The sequence below is a fragment of the Sphaerodactylus townsendi genome, linkage group LG02 (assembly GCF_021028975.2).
Source record: "Sphaerodactylus townsendi isolate TG3544 linkage group LG02, MPM_Stown_v2.3, whole genome shotgun sequence".
In the NCBI taxonomy this organism is placed as follows: Eukaryota; Metazoa; Chordata; class Lepidosauria; order Squamata; family Sphaerodactylidae; genus Sphaerodactylus; species Sphaerodactylus townsendi.
Genome location: NC_059426.1, coordinates 168,765,175 through 168,782,255, shown reverse-complemented (window position 1 = coordinate 168,782,255; position 17,081 = coordinate 168,765,175). Strand labels below are relative to the sequence as shown.

At 48.3% G+C, this 17,081-nt stretch overlaps 1 protein-coding gene across 1 annotated transcript; it reads left to right on the top strand.

The window, feature by feature from the left end:
• Positions 1–593: 593 nt before the first annotated feature.
• On the top strand, positions 594–17,034 carry ZBTB1 (zinc finger and BTB domain containing 1). Its single transcript, XM_048485764.1, has 2 exons — positions 594–643; positions 14,490–17,034. Exon 2 carries the CDS (start codon positions 14,510–14,512, stop codon positions 16,634–16,636), a length of 2,127 nt encoding a protein of 708 aa, XP_048341721.1. The 5' UTR covers positions 594–643; positions 14,490–14,509; the 3' UTR covers positions 16,637–17,034.
• Positions 17,035–17,081: the final 47 nt, after the last annotated feature.

The window sequence follows — 17,081 nt, the reverse complement described above, 5'->3', positions numbered from 1 at the left end:
TCTGGCCCGCCGTCTGGTCCTTGGGGAAATGTCAGGCTTGGGGGACTGTTTTCCACGATTGCCTTAGCTTAGCGCATTAGGCCAATCGAAGCTGTAACACTGCCAAGAGGAAACTCTGCAAATAGCCTGGCAGAGTTCCATCTCTGAAACGGTCTTGCATCAATGTGTGGGAATGGGCCGGGGTGGCAGACGCGGGAAGAGAGCACCCCAACGGCAGAGCCGAGCTGCAACTTGCGCAAAGATCGCGGGCGTCTTCCCGGATAAGTTTTGCCCAGCGAGTGTTTGTTTCTCCCTCTTCGCCACGTTTGGCTTTTGTTTGTGTCGGTGCGCGCCTGTTGTGAGGTCTTCCTCGGCGGCTGTTTCACTGAACTATCGCCGCCCGATATAGCTGGTGATGTCATGAACAACCCGGGGAAGGGAAACCACTGCTTTGGCAACGGCTGCGGACAGGAGGGAGTCTTCGTCTCCAGAGCTGCATCCTTGAGTTCTTCTGCTCACCAATTAGCCAGAGCATCGCGCTCGATGCTCGGGAAGCCGAGTCCTCGGAGCTGCTGGGCTGGTGTATGAAGAGATGCTGTCAGGCTGGCAAGGATTTAGAAAAAGGCCAGGAGAGAGGGTTGCGAGAACGAGGTCTGCGGCTCTGGTGAGTGATTTTCTGAAATGGCCCCGTGGGCATGTGGCACCGGGCAGCTTGGCGCATTGCTGCACTCAAGGCGCGCACCAGCGAGTTGGGAGCTAATCTCGAGGCGGGTGGCTGAGGCATGGGCATTCAGCTCGACGCATGGAGGGCTCTGGTAGAGTTAGATGCTCATCTGGCACAGCACAGAGAATAAGAGAGCGGAGCGTAAATTAGAAACCTCACATCTGCTCATAAACTCATACCGCGTTTCCCCGAAAATAAGACAGTGTCTTATATTAATTTTTGCTCCCAAAGTTGCGCCTTGTCTTATTTTCAGGGGATGTCTTATTTTTCTGTGTTCTGTTCGTCGGGCATGCTTCCAAACAAAAACTTTGCTACGTCTTACTTTTGGGGGATGCCTTATATTTCGCACTGCAGCGAAACCTCTACTATGTCTTATTTTCCGGGGATGTCTTATATTCGGGGAAACAGGGTAGTACTACGCACAGTTCTTTTTCTGTCTCTGTCTCTGTCACACTCCACACCTCGTTTGCAGTATTTAGCTAATAATACTGATCTGCATTACAGGGTCGTTGTACAGAGTGAAGCAAGGGGGTACACATGAAATGAATGTTTTATGGAGATACCTTCTTTTGGTAGCCAGTGTGGTTTCCTTCTGCTGGAGAGCTTCTCCCCAATGTCGAACGCCCACTGATGCATGGTCCAGTCTCCAAATCCAGGGCTTATTTTACCTCCACCTTCAAACTTCAGGCACGATTTTGCTTTTTTTAAAAAATCTTCCCCCTCCCCCCAGATACCTGGCGTCTTTATCCATTTTTAAAAAACTTCTGCGCAGTTTAAAAATCCACTTAGTTAAAAAATGAAACGTTGCTCAGAGCGGGAGCAAGAATGGGTACTTAAGGGGCAGCCATTCATCAGTCTGCATGTCTTGAATCCAAAGAACAGATTGATTCCAACTTTGGAAGTTTGTACATCTGTTTGGAAAGCTCCGAGTTGACTCTGGGAGGTTCTGACTTCTTTCTGAAACATGTGATAAAACTCTGAGTGTTTGGGCTGTTTGTTGTGAGGGGGGAAGGGCAAGGAGATTGTAAGCCCCTTTGAGTCTCCTGCAGGAGAGAAAGGGGGGATATAAATCCAAACTACTCTTCTTCTTCTTCTTCTTCTTCTTCTTCTTCTTCTTCTTCTTCTTCTTCTTCTTCTTCTTCTTCTTCTTCTTCTTCTTCTTCTTCTTCTTCTTCTTCTTCTTCTTCTTCTTCTTCTTCTTCTTCTTCTTCTTCTTCTTCTTCTTCTTCTTCTTCTTCCCTAACTGAAGTAGCAGCAGTTAATTAATTGATTACTTAGCCCAAACTGTGTTTTTTTTTCTATGAATAAAACTATAGGTTTTTTTAAATAAATAAAAGGAATCCTGCCTCAGTTCTACAAGGCACATGTAAATATATACAGTGCAGGCATCTTGGAAGAGACATTCCCACCTGTGCGATGGGGAATACCTCTTCCCAGATGATGCCCGGCAGCTGGAATTTTTACAACTGCCTATATTTAAAAAAAACACTTTTGGGGGTAAATGTTTCCTGGTTCATTGGATGCGCCTTTGCAGTCAAACAAAAAGCTTTTTAAGCTATTCATTTAGCTACCGAATTGACTAGAAGGATATTGACAAGCTGGAACAGGTCCAGAGAAGGGCAGCCAAAAGGGTCAAAGGTCTGGAACCCATGTCCTACGAGGAGAGACTTAGGGAGCTGGGGATGTTTAGTTTGGTAAAGAGGTGACATGATAACCATGTTTAGATATTTGAAGGGATGTCATGTTGGTGAGGGAGCAAGCTTGTTTCTGCTGCTCCAGAGACTACGACCAGGAGTAACGGGTTCGAGGGGAAGGCAAAGAGATTCTACCAAAACATCAGGAAAAACTTCCTGACTGTTAGGGCTGTTCAACAGTGGAATGCACTACCTTTGGAGGTTTTTAAAGAGAGGCTGGACTGCCATCTGTCAGGAGTGCTTTGATTGTGTGTTCCTGCATTTTAGGGGGTTGGACTTGATGGCCCTTGGGGTCTCTTCTAACTCTATGATTCTATGTCTAATCATTGGATGTTGCTCTCAGAGCCAGGGGGAATCTACTGGAATCCGGAGGGGCATTGTCATGTGGGTGGAGATGGCTGAAAGGTTGTGGGAATCCAGGAGAGCTGTTGTGGTTGTTACATTGTGAGGTTTGGCTAAAGCAGAGGTGTCCAATTGGCCATGCCAGCAGGGGCTGATGGGAATTGTAGTCCATGAATGTCTGAAGCCCCAGAGTTGGACACCCCTGGGCTAAGGAATTCCGTGTTCAAATTCTCAGTTCAAATACGCAGTGGCGTAGGAGGTTAAGAGCTCGTGTATCTAATCTGGAGGTGCCGGGTTTGATTCCCCGCTCTGCCGCCTGATCTGTGGAGGCTTATCTGGGGAATTCAGATTAGCCTGTACACTCCCACACACGCCAGCTGGGTGACCTTGGGCTAGTCACAGCTCTTCTGAGCTCTCTCAGCCCCACCTACCTCACAGGGTGTTTGTTGTGAGGGGGGAAGGGCGAGGAGATTGTAAGCCCCTTTGAGTCTCCTGCAGGAGAGAAAGGGGGGATATAAATTAAAAAAACAACAATTGGCATCTGTTGTCCTTTTTGCCTGGCCTAACATAAGAACATAAGAACTAGCCTGCTGGATCAGACCAGAGTCCATCTAGTCCAGCACTCTGCTACTCGCAGTGGCCCACCAGATGCCTTTGGGAGCTCACGTGCAGGATGTGAAAGCAATGGCCTTCTGCTGCTGCTGCTCCTGAGCACCTGGTCTGCTAAGGCATTTGCAATCTGAGATCAAGGAGGATCAAGATTGGTAGCCATAGATCGACTTCTCCTCCATAAATCTGTCCAAGCCCTTTTTAAAGCTATCCAGGTTAGTGGCCATCATAGCATATTCCAAACACCTATCACACGTGTCTCTTTGCATACATGTTTGATGTGGAAACCAGTAGAAGCCAGGAAGAGTTCTGTTGGCTCAGGCTGGTGGTCATCTAGTTCAGCATCCTGTGTCATTCAGTGGCCAGCCAATCCCTCTGGAGGTCCAACAAACAGGGCATAGAGGCCAAAGCCTTCCCCTGATGTTGCCTCCTGGCACTGGGATTCAGAATTTTACTGCCTCTGCACGTGGAGGTTCCCAGTGTGGTGTTGCTGTTAAGAGCAGTGGACTCTAATCTGGAAAACCAGGTTTGATCCCATACTTCTCCACATAAGCGGCAGTCTCTAATCTGGTGAACTGGTTTTGTTTCCCCGTTCCTCCACATGAAGCCTGCTGGGTGACCTTGGGCTAGTCACAGTTCTCTCAGACCTCTCTCAGCCCCACCTTCCTCACAAGGTGCCTGTTATGGGGAGAGGAAGGGAAGGAGTTTGTAAGCTGCCTTGAATCTCCTGACAGGAGAGAAAGGCGGGGTATAAATCCAGTCACTACATCTATATTCTGTTTCACATAAAGATGCTAATTCAGTTGAGGTGCATCAGTTGAGAAAATTGTATGCTTCTGCATTAGAATATAGTTCCGAACAAATATGAGAATTATCATTTGTTTTTACGCACTGCCTTTGTCAAAACCATTATTTGGTGCATTGTTGAACATGGTATTTTGATGCAAAAGCATTTGTGCCAGAATGTATTTTTACTTTCAAACAGATGGGGTGAGCAGGGCTAGGTAGGCACTAAGACCCAGGCGGAGCATTCCACAACAAAGAAGGTCCAGCATGTTTTGGTCTGTGGCGGAGGAATATACAATCTACTGACATCTTTTTGTGAGACAGAGAATTGTAGCCACTGATGGATCTCTTTTCCACTAATCCACTTTCAAAGTCGTCTGGGCCTCAGGCGGTCATGAAATCCTCTGGCAGGGAATTCTACATTTTAACCACTTGCTGTGTAAAGAAGTGTTTCCGTGTGTCTGTCCTAAATCTACTGTGCATCAGGTTCATTGGATACCTTCAACAAGTATGTTGGGAGAGGGAGAAAAAGTTCTCTTTGGGCAATTATGCATGGAACACTTACCTCGAGCCTGTTCTCTGCGCTGTAGGCGCATAGAAGAAGAAGAAGAAGAAGAAGAAGAAGAAGAAGAAGAAGAAGAAGAAGAAGAAGAAGAAGAAGAAGAAGAAGAAGAAGAAGAAGAAGAAGAAGAAGAATAAAGAGAAGAGAAAGAAGAAAGAGAAGAAGAAGACGAGGAAGAAGAAAAGAAGAAAGAAGAAGAGAAGAAGAAGGGAGGAGGAGGGAGGGGGGGAGGAAAGAAGAAGAAAGAAAGAAGAAAGAAAGAAGAGAAGAGAGAGGGAGGGAGGAGGGAGGGAGGGAGGGAGGAGGAGGAGGAGGGAGGAGTTTGGATTTATATCCCCCTTTCTCTCTCCTGCAGGAGACTCAAAGGGGCTTACAATCTCCTTGCCCTTCCCCCCCTCCCCAACAAACACCCTGTGAGGTGCCAGAGTGGGAGACTGAGAGGCTCCCAGAGAAGAACTGTGACTAGCCCAAGGTCACCCAGCTGGCGTGTGTGGGAGTGTACAGGCTAATCTGAATTCCCCAGATAAGCCTCCACAGCTCAGGCGGCAGAGCGGGGAATCAAACCCGGTTCCTCCAGATTAGATACACGAGCTCTTAACCTCCTACGCCACTTCTGCTCTCCTCTTAACCTCCTATGCCACTGTCGACTCTCTGCGCATTTCTGTTTACACACGAGGAGGCAGCCTGCAGTGCAGTTTGCCGAACTCTGCTTCTCCTGGTTCTCTTAACTCCACCCATAAACAGCCTTAATGGCACAGGGCTAATATTCTCTTCCCTACTCCCTTTCCCTCCGCGCACACATGCGCACTCTCTGCCGCTGTTGCAAGAGAAGAGACGAGACGGGCTTGTTTTAGAACAGACTCTTGCCTGAAATAAAGTTTTTAAAGCCCTTTCAGCCATTGGGGAGGGCAGAATAGAACGGGGGTGGGGTGGGGGTGGGATGGAGCCAAAAAGACGCCTGCTTGTACTGCTCCTTGCAAAAGCCCTGAAAAATCGATTTCTTGATATTTCAATATATCCACTTTAGAAAAGCAGGAAGGAGCCAGAAGGCTCCAGGGCATTTGGCAATGGAGACTGTGCTGAGGCTCTGTTGGTGGAGGAGAGTCTGAACACGGACTTTAGACAGAGATGAAGTTTGGGTTCTCCCCCCTTCCACTATACACATGAGAGATCGGTCTATCAATTGATCTATCAGTCTTTTGATCAGTGCGCTTAGGGAAACAGAAAGGAGCCTACAGCATGAAGGGGGGTGAGAGGGAAGGCGTTCAAAGTACAGCGAGGGAGTGGGAAAGCTGGCCGTGGGCGGAGGGGAAAGGTCCGGGGCAAAGCTGTGCCCACTGGCAAATCCGTCCCGCTCTGGCAGCAAAGCAAGATTTAAATGGTTCTACAAGTGGTTTCGCTTGCCACAAAGAGAGTGGGAAGTTAAAGTGGGGCTCCAGAAAATACATCCATACAAGAAATCTTGCTGCAGCAAACCCTGGCCTCCAGTATGCAGCAAAGACTTTGTGCTTAATCGGCCTTTGTCGGCCCTGAATTCAAATCCCCATTGAGCCTTGAAACTCCAGGAGTTGTCTTGGAGACGTCACTTTTTCTCAACCTAACCAGCCCCCAGGTTACTTTGGAAAAATAAAAGCAAGGAATCCATGAATTCTTTGGAGAAAGGCCAGATTTGAATTTGATAATTATTTCTTAGAGCCAAAAAAAACAACACCCCATTTGGCTACACACAAGAAGCAAGTTAGCAAAGAAAAACAGTCTTGACTTTAGAAGTAATTTGAACATTGTCAAATGGTTTCTAAAGGCGACAGTACAGACAAAAAATCTTCTCATCATAGGTAGGACACAGGGAGAACCTTTCAATCTCTCCTGTCTGCATGTACATTCTCCCCTTCCCCTTCTAAAAGTAACCATGGTTAGCTTTAGGCAGGTGTGCCAATCGTTAATTCTGACCATGGTCGGCTCAAGTCCTGGTTTGCAAGTTCAATTCTACCCATGGCTGTACACTCGTTTGTAGCTAACCATGGTTTGGTGTGCATTGGAAAAGTAACCATGGTTAACTCTGGTGGGAAGAAATGTGGGCGGAGGAGGAAGGAGCACGGAGCAGCATGTCCTTTTCCTTGATACTCCTGAACTCATAACTATGATTAGAAAATCAGGAAGTGCTTTGTATTGTATTGTCAAAGGCTTTCACGGTTGGAAGCAACCAGCTGTTATGGGTTTTCCGGGCTGTGTGGCCGTGGTCTGGTAGTTTTTGCTCCTAACGTTTCACCCGTATCTATGGTTGGCCTCTTCAAGTATGAAATTCATTATTACCCAGGCATAGTGGTTTAGGAAAGCCGCTTCACTGAGGGAAAAGGTACTTAGTTAACAAAGTCTTGAGTTGTCTAGTAGCTGAAGCGTTGCCGTCTCCAGGTTGGCAAATACCTGGCGATTTTGGCGAAGCCTGCGGAGAGTTGGGAAGGGGAGATATTGTTACCGCGCTGCCCTTGGTAACTTTTACTAACTCGGAAGTGCCCAGCTCTCGGCAGCGCCCAGGAACCCAACAAGACCCGACACGGTGAGTATAATAAACAAAGAAGGTTTATTGAGATGCTGACCTAAGTGTCAGCACCTCCGTTCCACACAGCCACTGCACTGCCTAGCAGCCTTACAACCTCTTAAATACAGTTTCTCCCGTTGGGAGCCCGGGAGAACTCAAGACAGCCCACCACCATTCATTAACAAAATTCAAAACAACCAATCGCGTGCATTTTGCAACATCGCGAGGGAACCAATCAGAGTTCAATAGGCATCTCCTTCTTGGGTTTCGCGCCAGAGTAGGGTGAGGCGATGACGTGTGTACTAGCGGGAAAACACAGAGGGTTTCCCAAGTGTCCGGGGTCAGGAACCAGAGCTTGATGGCGATAGCCCCTTATCTGCCTACTGATGGGATTAGGCAGGGTGAGGCGCTTCCTCTGAGATCTCCTTTTGTTCACACCCATCAGGAACCTTTACACGTGAAAAGGGTGGGCTCAGGTGGAGCCGGGGTGTGTCCCTGCCTTGAGCCAAGGAAGTTCCATGCAGTCAAAAATACAGAGAAACTTATAAATCCTGCTTTCCTACCTAATACAGTTGGCTTCTATCAAACTAACATAGCAATAAAACATGGTTGAATCTTCAATTCAAACAAAGTCCAGAAGTGGGATAAATTCGCCTCTGGCTCCGCTATCAATATTTCAGCGCGGTATAATGGCATTGGGTCTACCTTCCAAAGGTCAGTTAAAGCACTGGGAGATCTCCAGCCGCCACCTTGGGGTTGGCAACTCTAAGTGGCTGATATTTGCCAGGCTGTCCTGGTGCACTAAAAGCCCAAGTAGTTGTTTGCAGAGGGGCACTTCTGTTATCAGGCAAAAGACTTCCAGGATTGGACTTTTGTGATCAAAAGCGACCCACTGCTCTTGTGAGGAAACATACACGTTGTTCAAAGCTACACAAAGCCTAAATCTGTGGGCTGTTGAAATATTAGTGGTAGCATTGCCGTAATGTTACAATTTGCAGGCTTGGAAACCGAAGAGCCACTTGTGAGGAGAACCTATCGGAGCCCACGTCGCTGACGTCTGATTTACTAAGAGGTGGAAAGTGCCTTGAGTAGGCCTTTGAGCACTTCTGTTACCACAAAATGGTTCTGGTGGTTTCAAGATGGCGTCAGCCACATGGAAAGTTCTCATGTTGCCCGTGCTTGGTGGAGTGACTGCGTGATCCTAATTGAGGGTCAAATAAAGTTTTTGTGATGCTGGAAGCGGGCAAAGTGTTTCTGGATCCATACCCCACCCCTTGCAACGGGATTAACAAAAGTCTGACTAGATAATTCCCAAAATTTACATAGCATTCCCCACAGTGGGTTAAGAAAAGAGAACTTATTTGTTAGCATAGCCAACAAAAATGGGTACATGTGTGGAATCGTGAGAAGAGTGGGGATAATATGGAAATCCCACCCCGTTCCCCCCAAATTCTTTCTTAAGGATTTCATCCCCCCCTTTCTTTTCCCCTCTGCCATCTATCCCCCCTAAAGTATGAAGTTCTTTGTTTATTTTTAACACACACACAACCCTTGAGATAATTTCTAATTTTCTGCATACGTAGGAAGATTCCCCAAGTTGGTAGGGATCTTTTCTTTGTGTGAGTGTGTTTGTGTGTGTGTGTGTGTGGGGGGGCTGTTCTGTTGTTTTCATCACCCACATGGGGGCCAGCAAAATTAACAATTCAATGTAGTGATGGCAGTGAGCATTTGTATAAGACTAACATCCCCCAAAACATTTCCTGTGTATCATCAGAGTCATCTTTACAACTGCCTTGTAAGGTAGACCAGTATTATTACCCCCCCCCCCCCAATGTGGCAGATAGGAGATTTGAGGCTGAGAAGGGAGAGGTTAGCTTAATGTCTTCTAGTGAACCTGTGTCCATCACGAGATTCAATCCAGCGGTGTCCTTGCTAGAGAACTTCCTCCTCTTCCTCTTGAAAAAAACAAAGAAATGTGTATTTTTTCATAGGGAAGAGGGAAATTATCTGTTAGCTACCCTTGCTGAACAGTTTGTGATTATCAACTGCAGCGAAAACATTTTTATGTTGCCTTTCTACCCGATCAGGGTACACAGTGCTGCGAACATTAAAAAACCCATCAAAATGTTTGTGCAATTAAAAATACTGTTAATTATAAAATAATTCCATTAAAAACACATAAGCTACACTAGAAGTATTTTATTTATTTATTTATTTATTTATTTATTTATTTATTTATTTATTTATTTATTTATTTATTTATTTATTAGGTTTTATACCGCCCTATCCCCGAAGGGCTCCGGGCGGTGTACAACATGTAGAAATAACAATATAGGATAGCGAAAACATTTAAAAGCAGCGATAAAAACCATAAGAACTAATTCTAATAATTAGAATGGCGTCCAGCATTCTATTTTTTAAAGTTCCCTCCCCCCAAAAGGGAGGAATGGCAAGTCTCATTGGATGACAGATGGCCCAGATGTCAGGGGCCAAAGGAGGGGGTGCACCATCAGTGGCCGGTTCCTCCAAAGGCCCGGCGGAACAGCTCCGTCTTACAGGCCCTGCGGAACTCGCCAAGGTCCCGCAGGGCCCGGACAGTTGGAGGGAGATCGTTCCACCAGGCCGGGGCCAGGGTCGTAAAGGCTTTGTAGGGTCAGTAGCTATTAGGGTCAGTAGCTATTATTGGTCAGTAGGGTCAGTAGCTATTATTGGCCAGATGAAACAAGAAAGCCAGATGAGACAAGAAAAGCCTTTATCTGCTTTCAAAAGACACTGATTCTCGTGCCCTTAGACTGTTCAATAACAAGACTCTATATCCAGTTGATTTCTTTATTGCAAAACAGCATCAGGAATAATCATTTAGACTTCCACTGCCAGAACTAAGCATAACCAGCAATGCAGCCTCCATTGTACCCCATGTCTCCCCCCATGTCACATCACCCCACCCCTGATTACCAGTTTCCATGGGGGGATGGCACCCCTCCAGTCCCACAATCCAGAGGGAAAGAAGCCTCCCGCCGGGGTTAGAACAACCTACATTCCACACTACTGACAAAGTTTCAACAGCAGGTGTCTAATGAGCTGATAAGGCATAGCCTGAGAAGCAAAGTGGAAAAACACCAGCACAGCAGGGAGGGGGAATAAGAAGAGAAAGGTTCCCACATCCCGGACAGGAGACATGGCATGATTAAATAGGGGCTGATCGTGACACTGATAAAGGGTGATAGACAAATCTTCTTGGGAAGGGAGTTCCAAAGTTTTGATGCCATGAGGGAGAAAATAGAACAACACAGCAGTCCCCCAGTAACACATTGTGAAACCCATCTTCTGAGGTAGGACCGTAACCAGAGGCGTAGCTCCAAGGGGGCAGGGGGCCCCACGATGCACAGGTCGCACGCCCCGGTGGGGGCATGCCGAGGGCGTGGCAGAGGACGCACCAGTGCACCGGGCGCTTTTCTCCCTTGCTATGCCTCTGACCGTAACCACCACAGAACAGTGCCTTCCATTCCGCTCCTGAAAGGCAATCCAGAAAGATACCAAGATAGATGCTATTGAAAGAAGAATTAAAAGGGTCGCACTCCCCATATCCATCTTCTGGCACGGGTCATCCACCAGGGTAACCAAGGCTGTGTCCGTCCCATAAGTAGGCCTGAAACCAGACTGGACAGGATTGTTAAAATCTGCTTTCTTCAGGAATCCCTGAAGCTGGCGTAGTGGTTAGAGTGTTGTATGCACTAAGATCTGGAATACCCAGGTTCAAAACCTCACTCTACTATAAAGGGTGCTGAGTGACTTTTAGCCACTTGCTAACCTCATCCTAACCTACTTCACTGCGTGGTTGAGACTGTGACATGGAAGCTAAATTGGATCTATGCTGTCCCAATGTCCTTGGAGGAAGGGTGTAGTTAAAATGTACTGGATAGGTGTAAATTTCAGCCCACGTAACCCGAGGGGAGCTCTTGAGCCTCTAAGGTGCAGACCTGGGCATATATCACGGGCCATCTGAGGGCCACGATTTATCCGACCTCACGCCGGATGACCCCTGACTGTAGCCCCCCTGCCGGTGCTCCGGGAGGCGAGGCATGTCTTTTGAAAGCCCTGCAGAAGCCGGTTGCCTTGGTTGCTGGCTTCTGCGGGGCTTTCAAAGACGCCTCGCCCCCCCTGCCTTGCTGGGGAGCGAGGCGCCTTTGAAAGCCCCGCAGAAGCCGGTTGCCTTGGCTGCCGGCTTCTGTTGGGCTTTCAAAAGCTCCTCGCCCCCCTGCCTTTTGGCCCGGCCCTCCACAATATTTTCTGTTTCTTATGCATCCCCATGGAAAAAATAATTGCCCACCCCTGCTCTAGTGTCTTAGCCTGGGTCCTGCCATATTTCTGTCTACTGAATTCTTATTGCTATACCTATGTCTGCGGAACTCTTACTGCTTAAGCAAACCTGGGAATGTTTCCCTGTACTGGTCTGCCCTTATCTCTGCAGCTGCAGAGAGGGATGGTGGCAGCTGCAGTGTTTTCATCCCTGTTCTCACCGGCTAAGGAATGAGTGTGAGTGTGAAACGCTACCTTCCTGCTTCCGGGGAAGGAAGCCAGGGTTGTGGTCCTGACGTGTCTGTACTGGGGGATATAAGGCTTTGCCTGGTTTAATGTACTCAGTAAGTCAACAGCTTTCCTATGCTTGCCATCAATAAATGAGAATTCTGCTTTAAAAATATTGATTCCTTAATTGATCAAGTCTGGGGGTGTGACACAGAGGCCTTCTGCGCCTCCCAGGCTTGGTCTCCCCGTAAGGAACTATGTACAACACAGTAGTAATGAAACCTTCCATTTTTTTACTGCGGCAAGGGTGGAGGAGCTGGGGCTCAGTGGTTCATGTCCGGGGCATCCAGAGAGCCAGCGTGGTGTAGTGGTTAAGAGCAGGTGGATTCTAATCTGGAGAACCGGGTTTGATTCCTCACTCCTCCACCTCAGTGGCAGAGGCTTATCTGGTGAGCCAGATGTCTTTCCACACTCCTACATTCCTGCTGGGTGACCTTGGGCTAGTCACAGTTCTCTCAGGCCTCTCTCAGCCCCACCTACCTCACAAAGTGTCTGTTGTGGGGAGAGGAAGGGAAATGAGCTTGTAAGCCACTTTGAGTCTCCTTGCAGGAGAGAAAGGTAGGATATAAATCCAAACTACTACTACTCCCTTTCTCCTCCTCCTCCTCCTCCTCCTACTACTACTACTACTACTACTACTCCAGACAGTAGGTGATGTGAAAGATCTCTGGCACAACTGTTGGAGATCCACTGCCAATCAGAGTAGACAATTTTGACCTGGATAGATGGTTTGATTCCATTTGAGGCAGTCTCATATATGTGTTCACAGCAGGGCAAAACAAGATAAGTCGTTCGAATCACCACGTTTGTCTGACTTCTAAATATTTCTGGGTCAAGTAGCTGAGCTGATGCCTGTTTCCAAAGCATCTACTTGTACCGAGTCTCCAGTGTTGGTTTGTACTAATGAATGTCGCTTGTGTGATTGTGTGTCGTAGGCACAGCTGAATGCGTTAGTATCCTAACTTTGCTGCAATACAAGGCCCTCTCCGTCTTGTGGATTTGGAGATCCTGCATAATAGGAAACACGTTTCTCGCCCGCCCCCTCCACAGCGAAGTGCTTGTCCTGTGGTCACGTGACAATGGGAGTGGTGGCTGCGTTCCCAGCGATGGGGTAATTAAAAACAAAACCAGCAGGCTGTTTAGCAAGAAAAACAGGCTGGTTTCAAATCTCGGCCCCAACCCCAGATTTCAAATATGTGAGCATACTTGCCTTGAGTATAAGCCATTTTCCACGCTAGTTTTACTGTGTGAATTGTCTCCGGATGTGTCTCTGTTGCTTTAGGGGTTGCACATAAATTAAGCACACACCAGTACAGATTGTCGCAGATGGCCAGAGCGTACAAACTTAAAATGTCTCGGACTGTGTGTGTGTGTTCAAGCCAGAGGGAGGGACGGGGATGCAGAACGGTCCACCTTGAGACCAAGAGGCAATACAAGGCCTTTGTGTTGGCCAGGTCAGATACTGTATAATTTGCTGGGCCTGATCTTTTGCCCGCCTTGGTCCGTGCCTAGGCGTAAGAAGTTAAGAGCTCATGTATCTAATCTGGAGGAACCGGGTTTGATTCCCAGCTCTGCCACCTGAGCTGTGGAGGCTTATCTGGGGAATTCAGACTAGCCTGTACACTCCCACACACGCCAGCTGGGTGACCTTGGGCTAGTCACAGCTTCTCGGAGCTCTCTCAGCCCCACTCACCTCACAGGGTGTTTGTTGTGAGGGGGGAAGGGCAAGGAGATTGTAAGCCCCTTTGAGTCTCCTGCAGGAGAGAAAGGGGGGATATAAATCCAAACTCTTCTTCTTCTTTTAACGCCTTCTAATTCGAAGCGTCCTCAGTAGTAAGAACCTACTGGACTCTAATCTGGAGAGCCGGGTTTGATTCCCTCACGCCTCCACATGAAGCCTGCTGGGTGACTTGGGCCAGTCCCAGTTCTCTCAGAACTCTCTCAGCCCCACCTACCTCACAAGGTGTCTGTCGTGGGGAAAGGACGGGAAGGGGATTGTAGGCCACATTGAGACTCCTTAAAGCTTGAGAAAAGCAGAGTAGAAAAACCAGCTCTTCTTTGATTTACACGATGCAGGTATGGGGAAAGGAAGGGAAGATGAAAGTGCATAAGTGCCCAATGAGGCCCGATGGACCATGGGAAAATGACCGTTCCTGTTTTGGATTCAAGGTGGACCAAAATAGCCACGCAGACACTGCCTTAGGGCCAAACCGAATGGGACGCTGTCCTCGTGGCCGCCATGAGGATGCTGACACCATTTGAAATACTGTGAGGGGCCGGTCCCGCTTGAGACTGTAGGTGGCGCTCTTGTTTCCTCTCCCTGCTTAAGGGCCAAAACAGCCGCGCAGGGGGCTTGTCCCTTCCCCGTGGCTCTTGAAAAGGTACGGGGCGGGGCAAACACAAGTGCTGCACTGTGGACCTAATCAAGATTGGGCTCTTTCAGCAGAATGTGTCTTTAAAACAGTGGTGGCACCCTCTTGGTGGCCACGAGGTTGTCATTATGCTTCACTTGGCCCTTAGATAAAAAGATCGCATGAACCTAAAGTGGATAATTTGTGGGGAGTCGGCTTGTGGCAGGGTGTGTTTCTGGTTGTTTCAGTTCTCCAAGCAAAGCTGATGGTTGGTTGTTGTTTTTCCCCACCTCCCTTCACCCTTTTCTTTATGCAGGCCGGTGATATAAGACCAAGATGGCGAGAACTAGCCACAGCAACTATGTGCTGCAGCAGCTCAACAATCAAAGAGAGTGGGGATTCCTATGCGACTGTTGCATTGCGATCGACGACATCTATTTCCAGGCTCACAAGGCGGTCCTGGCTGCTTGCAGCTCTTATTTCCGGATGTTTTTTATGAGCCATCAGGACAGCACGGCCCAGCTGAACCTGAGCAACATGAAGATCACGGCCGAATGCTTCGATCTCATCTTGCAGTTCATGTATTTAGGGAAGATCCTGACGGCCCCGGCCAACTTCGAGCAGTTCAAGCTGGCGATGAGCTCCCTGCAGCTGTACAACGTGCCGGAATGTCTAGAAGACATCCAAGACAGCCACTCGTCGGGCTTGCGGTGCTCCTCTTCCGCTTCCAGCTCTCAAAATAGCAAGATGATCTTTGGCGTGCGGATGTACGAAGACACGCTGGCTCGGAACGGGAATGAAGCGAACAGGTGGGGGGTGGAGCCACCAAGTTCGACGGTGAGCTCGTCCCATAGGAGGGAGGTTGACGAGGACGCGTCGCAGCTGAGCAGTTTCCCCGAGCATCTCTTGGACGCCTGGAAAAAAAGTGCCGTGCCCAAGCTGCCAAGCGCCAAAGACCGGGTGTCGAACTCACGCCGCTTTGGAAGGAGCTTCACCTGCGATGGATGCGGGTTCAGTTTCAGCTGCGAGCGGCTCTTGGATGAGCACATCATGACATGCACTAACAGGCATTCCTTTCAGAACCCCAAATATTACGGGGCGGAGAAGAATGACTTTAAAGAGGGAGAATGCACTGCTAAAATGCCGCCTTCTCAGTCGGACAAGCATAAAGGAAACGCAAGCCAAACCGAAGATGGGTCTTCGTCGCCGGTCTCCAACGTAACAAGCCAAAAAGGCAGTGCCACCTCGTCGGAGCCGTCAGGCGAAGAACGAAGCAGAGCCGCCGAGAGGAAGAGGATCGTCGTCAAGATGGAGCCAGCTGACCACCCCATAGATAACCTGAAAGAGTTTAACATCATCAAGGTGACGGACGGAAATGAGTCCAGTGACAACGATGACCTGGACGACGACGAGACGGTTTACAGGTACTACATCGAGGAAGAGGTCAACGAAAACAGGAGGGTCAGAAAAGCTCTGTTGAAAGCCGAAGTGCCTATGGAAGAAGACGATAGGAAATACCTGAAAAACGTGAGAGCCCTGAACAGCAAAGTCAGTGCGGCCAAGGAGGATTCTGAAAATGCGTCCTGCGAACTGTGCGGGCTGACAATCACAGAAGAAGACCTCTCATCACATTACTTATCCAAACACATAGAGAATATATGCGCGTGTGGGAAGTGTGGCCAGATATTGGTCAAAGGCCGGCAGTTGCAGGATCATGCGCAGACGTGCGGCGAGCCCCAAGACCTGTCGACGAACGGCTTGAGAAACGACGAGGAGAAACTGGACCTGGAAGAGAACTTGGAGGAGCAATCCGAAATGCGAGAGATGATGTATGCGGAAATGCTGGATGAGTTTGGGGACGGCCATTTCCAGATGAGCAGCCTTCCGAAGAAGCAGCTGTACAGGGATTCGGCCTGCCCGTTCCGGTGTCCGAACTGCACCCAGCGTTTTGAAACGGAAAACTTAGTGGTCGAGCACATGTCCAGCTGCCTAGAGCACGATCTATTCAAGAATGCCATGATGGAAGAGAACGAGCGGGATCATCGCCGCAAACATTTCTGCAGCCTTTGCGGGAAAGGGTTTTATCAGCGCTGTCACTTGCGGGAACACTATACCGTGCACACCAAGGAAAAACAGTTTGTCTGCCAAACGTGCGGGAAGCAGTTTCTCCGAGAACGCCAGTTGCGCCTTCACAACGACATGCACAAAGGCATGGCGAGGTACGTCTGCTCCATTTGCGACCAGGGGAACTTCCGGAAGCATGATCACGTACGGCACATGATATCCCACCTGTCCGCCGGAGAGACTATCTGCCAGGTCTGCTTTCAGATTTTCCCCAGTAACGAACAGCTGGAACAGCACATGGATGTTCACCTGTATACCTGTGGTGTTTGCGGAGCCAAATTTAACCTGAGGAAAGATATGCGATCTCACTATAATGCCAAGCATTTGAAACGAACATGAGCGCAGAACAAATCAATGAACGCAACAGATAGCACCAAAGCGAGCTACCAATAGCATGGAAATGAAATTAAATGGCCTCTGGAAGCACCTGATTTTTTAAAAAACACATACCATGTGCACCTTCATTTGTGTGTTCCTGCATTGCAGGGGGTTGGACTTGATGGCCCTAGGGATCCCTTCCAACTCTATGATCCTATGATTTAGCCTCTTCAAAATACCTGACGTTGAAAATTGCCAAATTTTTTTTTGAAGGATTTCATCTTTTGCCCCTGTCAGTTTATTTTTCCTCCCTTCCTGCTTTTGAATCAAAGCCTTTTTTTAAACTTTAGATTTTAAAGGCCTCACTGTAGAGTTGCTCCTTCACTGCCTTCTATTAAACAGGTTTTCGGTTCCACTGACGTAGGATTCCTGCCGTCGTCTCTCCACGTGTCTTTGTCTTCGTAGG